This window comes from Mus caroli, unplaced genomic scaffold (assembly GCF_978045245.1).
Source record: "Mus caroli unplaced genomic scaffold, Mus_caroli_1 scaffold_20, whole genome shotgun sequence".
NCBI classification, from domain to species: Eukaryota; Metazoa; Chordata; class Mammalia; order Rodentia; family Muridae; genus Mus; species Mus caroli.
In genome coordinates this window covers 50,880,540-50,897,658 of record NW_028227275.1, presented here as the reverse complement: position 1 = coordinate 50,897,658, position 17,119 = coordinate 50,880,540, and the positions used below count along the sequence as shown (strand labels likewise).

The following is a 17,119-nucleotide window of genomic DNA, read 5'->3' as shown; positions in this document are numbered from 1 at the left end:
TCTGCTAACCAGGGCAACCAGGCCCCACAGGGATTGCAGGGTGGAAGCAGCCAGACCCCTGACTATTAACACAGCTACTCACTAACTAAGTCTGCTGCTTTGTCGGGTGGGACATCCTCCCTTCCCTCAGAATGGACACAGTCTTCCTTTCTGAAGAATGGAAGCCTCTCTTTGTCTCTTTGGAACTCTGCTCCCCAGGGCCTGCCTGTTTGCCTGCAGGGTTCATAACTCCCCTAACAAAGCTCTCACTTGCAGGACAACTTGTCTTCTTTTTTTTTTTTTTTTTGGTTTTTCGAGACAGGGTTTCTCTGTATAGCCCTGGCTGTCCTGGAACTCACTTTGTAGACCAGGCTGGCCTCGAACTCAGAAATCCGCCTGCCTCTGCCTCCCGAGTGCTGGGATTAAAGGCGTGCGCCACCATGCCCGGCTAGGACAACTTGTCTTAACCCCCCCTCCCCAACACACACACACACACACACCTGGAAGGACAACTTCTCTTAACATCTCCTCCAATCTCATCGACTTTCTTCCTTCCTTCCTGTTTCTAAGTTAAGTCTAATGGTGACCTCATCAGCGGGAGGGGATGTTCTCCACCAGCATGTGTCCCTTACTGTTTGGGGCAGCTGGCACCTTGAGGGAAATCTGCTCACTGCTGTCTTTTAATGAAAAGACAGATTCAGAGAAGTTAAGTCGTTGCCTAGAGACACACAGCAGCTGGGGATGGGGCCAAACTCGAACTCAAATTTGCCTGATTTCAAAGCAGGCAGTGAGATGGCTTAGCTGGTAAAAGTACCTAACCACCTGGGTTTGACCCCTGGACCTGTATGGTAGGAGGGAACTGACTTCTGCAAGTGGACCTCTTATCGTCACAGCATGCCCCTCCCCCAACAAATGAATTTTAAACTTTTTCCCCACAGTACTAGAGATTGAACTCTAGGATCTGTGCACTCTAGGCGAGTACTTTACCACGGAGCTATATCCCCAGCCCATTTTATACTTCTTCTTTTGAGACAAGGTCTCATTAAGCTGCCCGAGCTGGCCTAAGGACTTCCTTTATAACCTAATTAGGCCCCAAGCTTGTCGTCTCTAGGAATACAGGCTAACTTGAGACATTACATTCTTTTTTTTTTTTTCCCCTTTCTTGTTGTTTTTCCAGACAGGATTTCTCCATGTAGGCTTGGCTGTCCTAGAATTTGCTCTGTAAACCAGGCTGACCTTGAACTCATAGAGATCCTCCTGCTTCTGCCGCCCAAATGCTGGAATTGAAGCTGTGTGTCACTACCATCTGGCTGTTATTTTTTATTTTCTTTCTTTCTTTTTTTTTTTTTTTGTATTGTTTTTGTTCTTTGGGGGGGGGGTGACGGACAGGGTCTTACTATGTAGCCCTGGCTGTCCTGGAACTCACTATTAGACCAGGCTGGCCTCAAACTCATAGAGTTCTACCTGCCTCCACCTCCCTAGTGCTGGGATAGAAGGCAGGAGATATCATGTTGGACTTTGGTTATTTTTGTTTGTTTGTTTTTTCTCGTTTTCTTTTCCTACAGTCAGTGTGAAACCTGTGAGGTGTGAACTGTCAGCTCCCTTGCACAGTGAAGGGCAGACGCTTCAAGAGAGTCGTGTATTTTGCCCTGATCAGCTCTGAGATGTGTAGCTGGGACTTGAACCCTGACTTGATAGACACTTTTCCAGACTTTGGGGCTGGTTTTACCCTAAGGAAGACCTTCAGATTATCTTTGTCCAGTATCTGGCACAGCTCCTCTTGAGCTTCTTACACTGTGGCTGTTGGGGTTCCCTCTGCCTCTGGAGCAATGACCTCTCTTGTAGGTTTTTAGGTAGTAACCTGTGTGGGGTCTGGGATTTGGAGGTCAACAACTACTCTGAGTTCTTGCAAGGGGCAGCTGCCCCACCCCTCCCTGCCCATCTGTCCACTCTTCTAGCTGCTCCACCTGGAAAGCCCTGAGCCCTTCTGCCTTTGTCTCCTGCAGGGAGATGCTATTTCCATGGCCGGTGGTACACGGACGGGGCTGTGTTCAGTGGGGGTGGTGACGACTGTACCACCTGTGTCTGCCAGGTAGGGTGTGAGGTTCTGGCACCTGTTGACTCAGTGGAAGATGGGAAAAGAGTTGGGTGGGAAGCATAGGAATTTACCCAGGATGCTTTGCTTGAGGTAAGATAACCTGCTGTGTAGCAAAGGGCAGAGATTGAAGCAGTGGTCTCTGGAGGGATCTCCCATGCCTTACCACAGTTTCCATGAAATCCAATCATTTGTCTTCAGCTCTGTATTGGCAGAGCACTTACTGTGATCTGGGAACCTACATCCTCAGCCCAGAAGAGCACCTGTCCCCTCTGACTGGCAGCCTTTGGCCTAGGTGGGCATGACTGGGCACAGGAACCCTTATTGAGAGGAGAGAGTGACAGTGGAGACCTGAGAGGTGACTAGGACCAGTCAGGTGAAATTCTGAGGGTGCTGTGCCCTCGGTTGAAGCAGAGAAGCCTGGAGGTAGGCGGGCTTTTCTGGAATGTGTCTCCTAGGAGCAGGCTGGAAGAGGTGGTTGTTAGACAGTAATTTACTACCTTGTGAGTGTCCTCAGGAGAAATGGGAAGTAGTAGAGGGCAGAGGGGATGCTGGGAAGACTCTTTTCAGCTCATCCCATGGACCACTCTGCATTGTGGAGAGAGTGCTAGTTTAGAGAAAGAGCTGACCTCTCTCAGCTGTACACTGGACATGTCTGGGCATAAGGGGCCAAGCACTCTTGCTGTCTCAGGAGAGTATCTATGACTGATAAGTGGGAGGGGTCCCCAAGCAGCAGACCTGTGGACCAGGCTAAGCTGCTAAGGCTTGGAGTGGTGGATGGCAGGATGAGGATGATGCCTGGCCGTTTCCTAGCTGTGGAGTAGAGGCATGGGAGTGGAGGGAGGGAGGAGAGAGTCTCGATGGAACTAGGTTTAAGAGGGAGGCTGAGGGGGCTGGTGAGATGGCTCAGTGGGTAAGAGCACCCGACTGCTCTTCCGAAGGTCCAGAGTTCAAATCCCAGCAACCACATGGTGGCTCACAACCATCCGCAACAAGATCTGACTTCCTCTTCTGGAATGTCTGAAGACAGCTACAGTGTACTTACATATATTAATAAAATAAATCTTTAAAAAAAAAAAAGAGGGAGGCTGAGAGACAGGAGAGACCCAGCTAGGACGGGAGGAACACCCCTGGACCTTCTTTCAACTCCCCACTTTTACTTGAGGGTTTGGAGGATAGCTGCCAACCAGCCTTCTCTTCAATCCTCAGTGGCCCAGGGCTGATGCATGCTCTTCTCTCTCTTCCAGAATGGGGAGGTGGAGTGCTCCTTCACACCATGTCCAGAGCTGGAGTGCCCTCGAGAGGAGTGGCTGCTGGGCCCAGGACAGTGCTGTTTTACCTGTCGGGAACCCGCACCCACCACAGGTGAGGTGCAGCTATGTGGTCCCCCAACACAGGGCTCAAGTGCGCTTGGACTGCTGGTGTGTACTCATGATATGAGCCTATGTGTTTTATATAACATTGTGTGAGCTGTGACTATATAAGGGTATAACTTTGTGTGCGTCCTTGCTTCGAAGGGTATCTTATATGAGTGTACCTGTAGGTATGTATAGCTGTATATGCCTTTAAGTGTTGGTGTATGGATGACATCTGTGTATGAATGTGCTTATGTTTTAATGTGATATACCTGCAAATGCACATCTCTCGGTGTTTGTGCCAGTTCCCTGTGATGCGTGTGCAATTTGATGCATATGTTTTTGTGCAAGTGAATGTCTGTGTTTGATTGTGTAAGTGTGTGCAACTCTGTGGTCTGTGAGTGTATCTGTGAGTGTGCTGCGCTTGTGTATATATGTGCGTGTTCATTTGCATATATGCAAATACACATTTGTATTTTGTGTATATCTGGGTTTGTTTTGTCAGCGTAAGCTTGTGTGTTCCTTAAGTATGTGACCGAGTATCGGTCATTTTTGGGGAATGTGTGTGTTTGTGTGTCTGTTAACTTTGTGTAAAAGTTTGCATACATTTATTTTTTGAGCCGGAGCTCACTGTGTAGCACTGGCTGGCCTGGAACTCACTATGTAGACCAGTTTGGACTCTACAGAGATCCTCCTGTCTCGCTCTGCCTCCTGAGTGTTGGGATTAAAGGAGTGTGCAACCACACCCAGCTTTAAAAGTATGCACACATGTTAAGCACACACTTGTCTGTGTGGTTTGTGTGGTGTGTATGCCTGTGAGCTTGGGGTTTCATCTTTAGAAGTGCAGTGCTGTGGTCCTGGGGGGCTGGGCGGTGATGGTTATTCCTGCCTATTGTGGTTTTTGTTTGTTTGCTTGTTTGTTTTTGTGCTGTTGTGGTCCATTGAGCATGCCTCCCTCACCACGGAGCTACATCCTGGCTCTCTGCTAAGCATCGCTTCCTTTTGCGCTCTCTCCTGCCAGGCTGCTCTCTGGACGACAACGGGGTTGAGTTTCCGATCGGACAGATCTGGTCGCCTGGTGACCCCTGTGAGTTATGCGTCTGCCAGGTGAATGACACCTGCTCGCCTTCAGCTGCTTTCCTGGGCTGTCCTGTCTGCCTCCCTCAGAGGCGGGGGCGCTGGCAGCCTGGCCTCAGTCTCCCTCCTAGGCAGACACTTCTTCTGCTCTCAGTGGGTGACTGAGAACAGAAGATCTTGGTGACTGCCGCAGATACTGTGGGTGACTCTGCTTGGGCAGGGAGCTGCTGCCATGAGGGTCTGCCTCAGAGGCCTCAGGAGGCCTCCAAGAGGGTGGCCTGGGGCGTGGCTAGCTCAGGTAGCTGGTGTGCCTTTTCTGTGTCATATGATGCTTCATCTTGACCTGCACTTTGTCACAGATAAATAAGAGTGTGTGTTTAAAGTCAAATAGGGGTGCTTATTAAGAAACTGGATAGCGCTTCCCTTCCTACTTTGAGTATTTGGGTCCCTGAAGGCTGTATTTATCCAACAAAGTAAGGTGGGGAGGGGACATTATTAGGAACTCCAGACTCCACATCTTCATCTCTAGATGACTGACATTTAGAGAGCTTTGTGAGAAGCCAGCTTGAGCGGCATGAGTTCGCTGCAGGGAGAGGAGAGAGTAGAAGCCACCCTTTGCTGATCCCCACCTTTGTGACTGATCCCGGCCCTCATTTTACAAGAGAGTGAAATAAAAGGCCATAAACGTTTGAATTCTTAAGAAGAGGGGGAGGAAAAGAGAGGGAAACCTCATATGGCATTTTGGTCTTCTGAAATAGGCATTTCCGGTGGAATAGTTTTCTATAAAAATAGGATTTTATTGTTCTCCATAGGTTTGGGGTGAGCCAGGGTTCCAGGGAAATGCTGAGAAGAATGTGGAGGGGGTGATGGTATGGCCTTGGCTGCTGCTGAGGGATAGGATAGGAAGCAGACAAGGCAAAAAAACAAAAAAACAAAAAAACAAAACAAAACAAAAAAACCCAGCTCTGACTTCCCGCACTTGAGAAACCTTCCTGTGCTAAGCGTCACCTGTGCTAAGCAGCTGGCCTTCATTGTCATGGGGGAGGGGTGGGGAGGACCAGCCACACCACAGCCTCATCCTAATATCCTTGAGGGCAAGCCTAAGGCAAGCTTTGGACAGTGGGTGGCTTTGTCTTTCCTGTGGTGTGGAGAAGCAGCAGGCCCTGCTGTCCCAAGTCTTGGTGATGTTTCTTCCTCCTTCAGGCAGATGGCTCTGTGAGCTGCAAGAGGACAGACTGCGTGGACTCTTGCCCGCACCCCATCCGGATTCCTGGACAGTGCTGTCCTGACTGTTCAGCAGGTAATCAGGGCCAGGCCCCATGTCACCCTATGAAGCCATTGTCAGGGCTCCTGGAGTCCCTGTCTGCCTTGCCTCAGGCCCTGTGGCACTGAGCACCTCTGGAATCTAATCTCACTCACTCTCCAGGCCACCAGCACACCACCCACAGTCCAGAGAAGTAAAGTGGCTGGCCTGAGGCAGGGCCTCTATGCTGGACTCACATATGCAAACCCAGAGGTCACAGTCCTCATGGGGTGACAAAGAAACCAGACATGGAAAACTGGGCCAGTGAGAGGAAGCACAAATAAGGCTAGATTTTTTTCCATAGTAATTTTTACCTTTTCTACAATTTAAAAATTAAGTTTGTCATAGAAAAGCCATAACGTCATAATTTTAAAAAGGCCCATCTCTGTTTTTGACATGCACAGCTTTTGATAAGGGCTGGGCTTGTTGGCACATGCCTGAAACCCTAGGACTTGGGAGAAAGAGGCAGGAGGATCAAGCCTGGGCCAGATAGCAAGACTCAGTCTCAAAAGATAAGATGAGATAAAATAATATCAACGGTATTATGTTAAGGGTAGTAGCTCAGTGGGAGAGTGCTTGCTCAGGGTGTATGAGAGTCTGGGTGCTATCCCTGGCACTCTGACTACAGACAAACAACAACAAAACAGATAAAATAAATGTTAAGATATTTTCCTACCGTCTCACTTGATTTTATTATATATATGTATACATACTATTTTTTTTTTCTTTTTGAGTCAAGGTTTCACTATGTAAGCCTGCATGGCCTAGAATCTGCTTTTTACCCAAAGCTGTTCTGGAATTCCATGCTCCTGCCTCAGCTCTTGATATTGGCATTGTTCACAGGCTTGTGCCACCGTGTGCTTTTGTACTTAACAGTTTCATCAAAGTGATCTCATTTACGCAGAATCTTTGGTGACATCAGGGCTTAGGGATATGAACCATAACAGGGACTGGGCAGGGGTGGTTGTGGTGGGGGATGGGTCAGGTCTGGACAGATGAGGTTTGTTGTTCACTAACTAGAGAGGGACAGAAACCTTGTGTGTCTCCAGCACCACCTTAGCCTCATGGGCCATCTGCCTGTCTTACCCCCAAGGTCCTCAGTGACACCCCCATCCCATGTTACAAAGACACTGAAGCAAGACTCTGCAATGCCCTTGCTCAATCCAGCCACAGAAAGCAGCCAGCACCGGTTACCACTTACCTAACCTCTGAGCTGCCTGGGGAGGTGCTGGGCCTGACCTTTGCTATGCAGATAAACTTTCAACCTTTGCCCTGGCCAGGCACCCTTCTGGCTCCTGCTCACCACATGCTCTGTTTGGCAGGCTGCACCTACACAGGTAGAATCTTCTACAACAACGAAACGTTCCCGTCAGTGCTCGACCCCTGTCTGAGCTGCATCTGCCTGGTATGCACCACCCAACCTGATCCCAATCCCCAGCATCAGCTCCTGAAATCCAGACAAGGGTCACCCCTGGTCCTGATGGAAACCATCTCCCTGCCGCTTGTCTCCCTGCTGCCTGTCCAGCAGGGTTCTTTAGCCAGGATCAGGGAATCATTTGAAAACACTGGCTGATTCAATATCTCTGCTTCTGGGTTGCAGAGCTCAATGAATCTCACGGTGGCTCATGAGAGAACTAGCCAGCAGAGACCAAGTCCTTTGCTCCTGACTTCATGGCTAGTTAAAGGGCTAGGCACTGAGCCTTAGTATACATGCTCCTGGAGCCACACTTGCACCCCAGAGCCAACCCACCTCTTAGTCTAAAAAAAGATGGTTAGTAGTGCACACTGAATTTTCATTGGAAAATAAAGGACACAGTCTCATTGCTTACCGAGCTGATATAGTTAATGCTCGGTGGGAGCTGCTGTGGAAGTATGTCTTTGGGATGTCAGTGAGCCTCAGCCCCAGTTATGTGTGAAAGACAACAAGGTCAACACATGGATTGAGAAATGCAGGGTAAACATCTCTTTGACCTCTGAGTGACACGTTGCCCACTGGCCCTGTATATTCTCTGTCACGTGCTTTGGGAAATGTTGCTTCTGAGTGCTTTCTCCTCAGTTCCTTCCTTCCTTCCTTCCTTCCTTCCTTCCTTCCTTCCTTCCTTCCTTCCTTCCTTCCTTCCTTCCTTCTTTCCTTCCTTCCTTTCTTCCTTCCTTCCTTCTTTTTTTAAAAATTTATTGATTTGTTACTTATTTTTTAAAAGACTTATTTATTTTATGTATGTGAATACACCATAGCTGTCTTCAGACACACCAGAAGAGGGCATCAGATCCCATTACAGATGGTTGTGAGCCACCATGTGGTTGCTGGGAATTGAACTCAGGACCTCTGGAAGAACAGCCAGTGTTCTTAACTGCTGAGTCATCTCTTCAGCCCTCCTCTTCTTTTTTTAAATGATGCTGGAGATGGAACTGAGGGGAGTGTACCACTGAGCTGCACCTCAGCTCTCTCCCTCGGTTTTTGTTTTTGTTTTGTTTTGTTCTTTTTGCTGCTGAGCTTTTCTGGATAATTCTACGTTTGTCCAGTGGGTCACTATTGTCAGGGGTCCTCTTGGATAAAGTCAGGCCTTGTTCTTGAGAGGTGAGGAAGGACCCTAACTGAGAAAGTGTCACCCCTTTATCCCCATCCCACCATGGATGGCTAATGCTGCTGTCTAGATGGGTCCGCTTTGCTGTGTACCCCATGCCTTCCCTAGCACCGTATTAGCTGTCCTCAGTGAGGGGGCCATGTGTGGTCTATGTTCTACAGCTGGGCTCGGTGGCCTGTTCACCTGTGGACTGTCCCATCACCTGTACCTACCCCTTCCACCCGGATGGCGAGTGCTGCCCTGTATGCCACGGTGAGTGGGAGAAGCCACCAGTGCCCAAGTCTCCCAAGTGGACCTGGGTCTCATCGTCCCATCTCTGTCTCTGTAGACTGTAACTTCGAAGGGAGAAAGGTGGCGAATGGTCAGGTGTTTACCTTGGATGATGAGCCCTGTACCCGGTGCATCTGCCAGGTGAGCTGGCCTAAGGGCCTGGGGCTGCCTGTCACACATGGGACTCTGAGCTAATCTGCCCATCTTTCTGCTGTTCACATTTCATGAACCGTCAAAGTACCCTTGTCTCTGGCCACTCATCCTTCTTTGGAAGTTTAGATGAAGGTACCTTGCTGGCATTGTCTGTCATTCAGACCAGGGCCCAGGTGTTTGGGCCTCTACCCAACAATACTTTTCTGCCCACTATTGGCACCAAAGGCCCTAGAGAGCTCTGCTACTGGTTGTTGGGATCCTCTGGGTTTCTTCACGGGTGTCTTTCTGCTTCTTCAGCTGGGAGAGGTGAGCTGTGAGACGGTCCCCTGCCGGCCAATCTGTACTGACCCCTCCTGCCCAGGTAAGCAAGCCCTGACCCTGAGCTTTCTTGTCATCTTCCACTGCAAATCTTGTCAGAAACATAGGCCTTAGACGGGCTACCAGGGAGCCCAGGCTTGGTGGGCTGCTAGTTCTGAGCTGTTTATTAGGAAGTAACACAAGGTGTTGTGTTGACTGACCCCTCTATCCACCCTCCTCCTTTTTTGCCTGTGTGTGGTGCTATGGATCAAGTTCAGACTCCCGAACCAGAGGCCCGGTTAGTGCCGCACCCTGAACCATCCCCAGCTTCATCCATCCCTCACCCTTCTTTTGAGACAGGAGGTTTTTGTTGCTGAGGCTGCCCTTAAATTCTTGGTTTAAGCAATCCTCCTGCTTCAGTTTTTCGAGTGCTGAGTCATGTGCCACCAGACTTGACTGATCCACGTGGTTCTTTATTGCACAGTTACAAACAGGACCCAGGGATCTGTTGTATAGCTCTGAAGTCTTGATGTGGACCACAGCTGGTTATCCAGGAAGGCCCCCCATTATCTGTAAGACCTCAAATGTGTTTGAAAGTGTGGATGGGACTGAGCCCTATATAATAGCACTGTCAAACCAACAACAGAGAGGCTCCTAGCTGACTAACCAACTGGTAGCACAGACATATGGATGTACTGGACAAAGTGTGAGTCACAGGTTGGACAGGGCAGGATGGGATGGGATGTACCACCATGCTACACATAATAGCACACAATTTAATATGAGTTGTTTATTTCTGAAAACAGCAGTTGATCATGGTAATTGATCATGAAGTGGCAGAAAACAAAATGTTGGTTAAGGAGGGACTCCCCTCTTCTCTTGGTCTGATTTTTCTATCTCACGCCCACTTCCTCATCCCTCCCTTCTTTCTTTCATTCCTCGTATTCTTATCTCCCCAGGCCACCTTTCTTTCCTTTCTTCTTTTCTTTCCCTTCCTTCCATACACCTGTAATGTACCTCATGTGGAAAATTCTGGGTCAACTTTTATTTTTTCAAATCTTGTGGGCTGTGTCAGGATGGTCTCCAAAACTTTCAGAATTCTAATTTTTCCAGTTTACTCAGTGCACAGATGTGTTTTCTTTGTATGCTTTTAACATTCAGAAAGATGGTGGATTTTCCCACTGTCTTATGGCTAACATTGCTTCCTGGGAAGTGTCTTTTTTTTTTTTTAATACTTTTTTTCTTTTTCTTTCTTTCTTTTTCTTTTTCTTTTCGAGACAGGGTTTCTCTGTGTAGCCCTGGCTGTCCTGGAACTCACTCTGTAGACCAGGCTGACCTTGAATTCAGAAATCCGACTGTCTCTGCCTCCCAAGTGCTGGGATTAAAGGTGTGCGCCACCAATGCTTGGCTTTTTTTTTTTTTTTTAGATTTATTTATTTTTATTTATATGAATATACTGTAGCTGTCTTCAGACACACTAGAACAGGGCCTCAGATCCCATTACAGATAGTTGTGAGCCCCCATGTGGTGGTTGGGATTTGAACTCGGAACCTCTGGAAGAGCAGTCGGTGCTCTTACCCGCTGAGCCATCGCTCCAGCCAGGAGATGACTATTTTACATCTTTGGCCTTCCAAGGGCTCTTCAAGATCTTGTCTGCTCTGGGAAAGTAGAGAACTGGGAACAGTCCTGAGGACCCCTGGGAACTTAGAGAATCCAGATTCCTTTTAGCCAGCATAGGCTCCTCTACAATGGATAGCTATATCATCCCTCAGGCTTCCAGAAACTGTTGCCAGCACACCAGACAGCCACTAAGCATTTGCCTGTAACACGAGCAACTCAGCCAGAGTGCTTGGGCACAAGGGTCTTATCTCTGTTTTCCAGATGGGGTTGCAGAGCCCGGGGGAGGGAGTTTCTAGTTGGTGGTACTAGACCCGTTCTTTTCTTATCCTTTGCTCTCTGGCACTCCTCCATGGGTGAAAACTAAGACCCAAAGAGGACACATGCTGAGCCAAACTCTTTTCCCAGAGACACTGTCTCAGCGCTGCTCACCACACCCTGTTCCCCCGACTCATAGCTCTCTGTAAAAGGAAATACCACCAGGCTGGAGAGATGGCTCAGTGGTTAAGAGCACTGGCCACTCTTTCAGAGGTCCTAAGTTCAGTTCCTAGCAACCACACAGTGGCTCACAACCATCTGACTAGGATCTGATGCCCTCTTCTGGCATGCAGGTCTATATGCAGATCGAGCACTTATACATTAAATAAATAAATAAATAAATAAATAAATAAATGGAATGCCAGTGTTTCATCCAAAGAGAACGGGAATTGCTTCCATCTGATGACTTAAAAATAATACAAAGAAGCTGGGTGGTGGTGGCAGCAGTGATAATGCACTTTTTAATCCCAAACCCAAAAAACCACCACCACCACCAAAACCCAGAAGGGACGGTTGAGATAAGGCATTTGCTTCAAAGCTTGATGATGCAAGTGTGGTCTCCAGAACATATGTAAGGGTGTGGTCACAGGGGGAAAAGAAGCTAAGCATAAAGAAAAGACCTGGTGGAAAGCAAAGGAGAGATGGACATTAGGAAAGCTTCACCTGAGGGAAGTAGATGCCCTCTCCTCTGGTGTCTTGAAATTTGTCCTGATTTCCACAAGTATGCTGTAGCACGCGTGCGCACGTGTGCGCACACACACACACACATGCACACACTCACAGAGGCCCACAAATACACACATATGCAATGCAATAAAAATAATTTTCTTCAGACACAATTCACATATCACCCAGTTAGTTCACATACTTAAGGCATATGCACAGTGGCATCTACCACCCCTCAGGTGACCCTTTCTTAATGTTTCTTTCTCCTTTGCCCCTGTGAAGCACATCCTTACAACTCGAGAGGTGGTAGGCTGGGACTGTTATTCATTCGGTGCCCCTGGGATTGAACCTAGTTCATTGCACTTGTCTTGTGTACACGAAGCCCTGGATCAGTTCCCAGTACCACAAAAATTAGGTGTAGTGATGCTTGCCTATTGTCCTAGGGTGGGAGGATCTAAAAGTTCAGGTCTGCTGGGCTAGGTGGCACAAGCCCTTAATCTCAGCAGGCAAGAGCTCTGTGAGTTCAAGGCCAGCCTGATCAACATACTAAGTTCTGAAGGGACTCTAGCCAGCTTGAGTGTGGCAAGCATGGCTCTGGCAGGCTTCCTCTTTTTCCTCAGGTCCCTCTGGCTTGCTGAAAATCATTAGACTACCTTCCCCAGGCTAACCGCTAAGGTCTGTTCCCTTATCTGGCCAATTCCTCCTACTGAGGCTGACTACCAAGACCCAGCTATTAAAGTAGGAAAGCCCAGCAGTCAAAAGCCCACCTTGACCCAACTAATTAACACGCCCAATTAAAATTAAACACCCTATCCTAGCATGGGGTTTCCCGTCTCCTTTTATAAACAGTCATTTTCCTATATGCCAAGTCTGTCTCCTCTCTATCCAGAGGCAGTCCTTTGACCTCCAGGACAAAAACCTCTTTCCCCTCTCCCTTGTTCCCTTCCCCTTTTTTTCTCATCCTCTTTTTCCCATCTTTGTCTCTTATTGCCTGCCCACTGTTCCTCTTGGGCAAAAAACAAACAAAACAAAACAAAACAAAACAAAACAAAACAAAACAAAACAAAACAAAACTCCTTTGTGCTGAGAACTTGGTCTTGGGGTCCTGAGCCAATAATTTTCCTTTCAAGTTCTAGGACAGCCAAGGTTACATAGAGAGATCGTGTCTCAAAAAAAAAAAAAAAAAAAAAAAAAGAAAAGAAAAAAAAAAGAAAAGAAAAAAATTTTAAGTCATCCTTGGCTGTCCAGTGAGTTCGAGGCTAGCCTAAATCATATGGAATACTGATTTTTTTTTTCTTAATAGAGTGAATATTTTTGGATAGCGTTAGGTTGGATAGCAATTGAATGGAACATGCAGTGTTCCTCTGTTTTCTGACTCCACACACCAATTTCTCCCACTAGCAATATGCCACAGTAGAGTAATATCCATCTGTAGTTATCAGTGGCCCCAGGTGACCTGTCACTGATGCCCACTGGCCTGAGGGCTTAGGTTAAGTCATCCTGTGCGGTCCTGCTTCTGGCTCTCAGCCTGTTGGGACGCCCATTTTGCAAGTGGGAAAACAGGCCCAGCGTTGACTCTTTCTGTATCCTTTGCCCCTGGCACTCCTCTATGTGGGGAAACTAAGACCCAAAGAGAAGCATGCTGAGCCATGTGCTTCCCAAAAGTCACAGCGCAAGGTCCTGGGAGGGCCGCTTTGGTGAGCTGCCTTCTTCCATCCATGGTCTCTTTCTAGCCTTCTATCCATGGATGTTGGAGGCAGCTCACAATGGTCCCTACCAGTTGTGCTGAGTCCCCTCTGAGGATAGAGTATGGCATCTATCCCCAGAATGGCTCACTTCAACTAGGGGGATCCTTGTGACTGTTTTCCCACCTCTGTCCAGATTCTGTGTTTCCTCTAGAAGAAAAGCAGCAACCATCCCCTCATGGAGAACTTGCCAAAGCTGCACGAAACGCCCGTGGAGACACTGAAGTCCCTGTTAACTGTAGCTCCTGCCCGGGGCCGCCATCGGCATCACCTGCAAGACCCATGGTTCACCTCCTGCAGTGGCTTTTAAGAACAAACCTGTCTAATGTACAGTCTGCATCCCCAAGCCCTCCCATAGCCCAGACCTCAGCCTCACTCCTGTTGGAGCCAGAGGCCGTATCTCTTGGGAAGCCCAGAGCCTCCCAGCCCCCTGAGCCCTCAGCAGGGTCACCTGTCTCTCCTAGACTGTCCACTCTACCTCCAGCCATTCCAGGGACTCCTTTGTCACCTGTCACTCCAGAAAGCTCTTCTTCAACCTTTGGGACTCGGACAGCATTCCAGTGGCTTCTCTCTGCCACCCCCTTGACTGAGGCAGAAACACCTTCAATGACTGATGCTGACCTCTCAGAGACCCTCACCACTTCCTTGAGCTCTCAAAGACTCTCTGCAGCTCTCCTGGACACCCCCAACCCTGTTCCCCAACAGTCCACAACTGACACCTCAAAGAAGGAGAACTCTACTATCTGAGTGGATCACAATGCCTGGGACATGCCAGATAGAGCTCTCGGCTCATGGCCTCGAATGTGTGTGACCACAGGGGTAAAACTGGTGGGGTGTTCAGAGAAGACCTTAGAATAAGATGGTTCATCTATCAATCAAGGAGAGAGGCACCAGAAGAAATAACCCAAACACCTCCTGTCTTTGGACTTTCAGTCTCCAGAATTGTGAGAACCTATGTTTCTGTTTGGCCCCTGCCATTGTCTGTGTTGGTTCCTGTGGCCCTGGCACACTAAGTCAGCAATGTCCACCCTCACTCAGGCGGAGCCATGCCTCGGGTGATCCCATCAGCGCATACTCTTGACATTGACGTTATATGACATCCATCCTAGAAGTGTTTTTGGACTTGTCTGTTATCTCTGTCATTATGCTTTGTTTTCAACACTGATTTCATGTAATACTCATGTCAAGATGTGTTCAGAGCATGTGTTATGTCCCCATGCCTAATTTAAACACTGGACTGCTAAACCTCTCTCCTCACAAGTTCACAGTCCAGGGTGGGGGGTGGGGTGGGGTGGGGAGCAGGTGCTCAGAAGACAAGTGCACTTTAGGGTGTGAAGTAGGGATGTCAGAGGCCAGTGAAGGCGGGGGCAGGGACAGGTGAGGGAGGGCAGAGCTTGCTCCGTTTTGCTTTCTGCGTAGCCCACACTTAGCACTTTTACAGCAGTAGATGCCCTTCCCCCTTCTAATTCCCTGCTTTTAGAATCTGGGTGGGGGTGGGGGTTGTTATATGTAAATTCCCTGAGAAAATCAACAAATAATTTATAGCTAATAAACAAGCAAATAAATATATTTGTCACAGTGGGATTAATAGGTCTAAAGGCAGGGAGGTTATAGGACAGTAGGGTACCTGCCCAAGTGTTTGTGTGTAGCACCCACAGTGGCCAGCAGGTGTCAGCACTCAGCTGATCCGCACCCATCACTTTCTATGAAAAGCCATTCAGTTCAGAAAGAACTCAGGGAAGTTCTAGTAGATCTATTAGAGACCTTTATCTTTCGTAAAGTAATGTTAGCTAAGGCATGGTGGCTCATACCTGTCACTGCAGAACTGGGGATGCTGAGGTCGGGTGGTCAGGAGGTCAAGGCCACCCTGGGCTACATGATATCATATCTAGAAAAACAAAAAACAAGACTGGGTATAATGGTACATACCTTTAATGCCTAGGTTGGGAGGCAGAAGCAGGCTGATCTCTATGAGTACTAGGCCAGCCTGGTCTATGTAGTGAGTTCAAGGATAGCCAGGGTTCTGTAGAGAGACCCTGTTTCAAAAATAACACCACTACCTCCCACAACAAACATCCCTCCCCCCAAACAACACCCAAAGCCAAGCAAAGATGTTTAACTTCCCCCATTATCTTAGCATTGGCCACGGGGGCAGGGGGACGGGAGTCATGAGGACTAAGAAAAGTAGAATAAAAGTCCCCGGAGAACTGTCTTCTCTGGAACCCCTGCTGTCCACTGAGTATCACTGTCCGTCTGGCTGTGTGTCAGGCTGTGCTCCGAAGGTCGTATATGATTAATTCACCATCTTCACATAAGAATACAGGATAACAACTCATTTTTCCTGTGATGACCACCTGCTGTCACAGGGAGGGACACTGGAAGTGATATATAGGGGCAAAGAACAGATGGCTTCTGGGACCATCATAGGGAGGTAGGACACGGGACCAGGTGGTCCTTTTGGGTCTTGTAGCCTTTATGCACACTGTGTGCGGCTTGGAAGCCCTTCCTCCCCCACCTCAGTGTCTTTCAGTGTCAGACCTCTTGGTTTTGTTTAGTCTTCCCGGTACCTGTTCCTTTCTGTGACTCCAAGGCCAGCTCCCAGGGAGGCCTCTCCCCAGGGTGCACCACAGCCCTGCCATGTGACGATGGGATGCATGAGTGATGCAGCAGCAGCAGCAGCAGCAGCTTTTGCAGTGTGATGAAACGGGCTCTGACTGTGACTTTACTCTTCTTGCTCCTTCTGTTCTCTGCCCATCCTGGGCCTGTGGGAAAAGCCATCTCAAACCAAACATACGCTCTTTTGTTTTAAAAATATATTTTTAAAACTTTTTTAAAGATTTATTTATTTTATGTATATGAGTACACAGTAGCTATACAGATGGTTGTAAGCCTTCATGTGGCTGTTGGAAATTAAATTTTAGGACCTCTGCTCGCTCAGTCCCTGCTCCATCTGGCCCAAAGATTTATTTATCATTATACATAAGTACACTGTAGCTGTCTTCAGACACACCAGAAGAGGGCGTCAGATCTCATTTCAGGTGGTTGTGAGCCACCATGTGGTTGCTGGGATTTGAACTCAGGACCTTTGGAAGAGCAGTCAGTGTTCTTACCCACTGAGCCATCTCGCCAGCCCCCTTTAAACGATTTTTTTAAAAAGATTTATTTATTTATTTGCCTGTGTGTATATACACCATGTACATACACGGTGCCCACAGAGGTCAGAGGAAGATATTGGATCTTCAGGAATTAGAGTTAACAGATGGTTGTGAGCTATCATGTGGGTGCTGGGAACCAAACCCAGGTCCTCTGCAAGAGCAACAAGGGCTCTTAAATGCTGGGCCAACTCTCTATCCCATAATTGTGTCAAAGGTTGACAGTCCAAATCAGGTGTTCTAATAGCTGTCGCCTCAAGAAACTAACAACCTTTTTCTTTATTTGGAACAGGGACTGGGGACTGAACCTGGTGCTTTGCTTATATCCCAGGCAAGTGTTCTACCACTGAGCTACAGACCCAGTCCTCCTTATACCCTTGTTTTTAAAGGTTTAATGTGTGTGTGTGTGTGTGTGTGTGTATTAATGGAGGCCAGAAGTGGGTATCAAAGCCCTTGGAGGTGGAATTCAGTTGTTTATGTGCTGGGATCTGAATTCTGGTCCTCTGA

At 48.1% G+C, this 17,119-nt stretch overlaps 1 protein-coding gene across 3 annotated transcripts in view; it reads left to right on the top strand.

The window, feature by feature from the left end:
- Vwce (von Willebrand factor C and EGF domains) overlaps window positions 1-14,641 on the top strand; it is a 32,144-nt gene extending 17,503 nt beyond the window's left edge. For 2 of the 3 annotated variants that reach the window (XM_029472602.2, XM_021151552.2), the window contains 9 exons: window positions 1,986-2,071; window positions 3,322-3,439; window positions 4,451-4,536; window positions 5,710-5,806; window positions 7,132-7,214; window positions 8,556-8,646; window positions 8,723-8,805; window positions 9,115-9,178; window positions 13,597-14,641. In XM_029472602.2, the coding sequence (XP_029328462.1) occupies window positions 1,986-2,071; window positions 3,322-3,439; window positions 4,451-4,536; window positions 5,710-5,806; window positions 7,132-7,214; window positions 8,556-8,646; window positions 8,723-8,805; window positions 9,115-9,178; window positions 13,597-14,207 (1,319 nt within the window). In that variant the 3' untranslated portion in view covers window positions 14,208-14,641. The remainder of the gene's footprint in view (window positions 1-1,985; window positions 2,072-3,321; window positions 3,440-4,450; window positions 4,537-5,709; window positions 5,807-7,131; window positions 7,215-8,555; window positions 8,647-8,722; window positions 8,806-9,114; window positions 9,179-13,596) is intronic. The other variant, XM_021151554.2, reaches the window with a different exon arrangement.
- The last annotated feature ends 2,478 nt before the right edge of the window (window positions 14,642-17,119 follow it).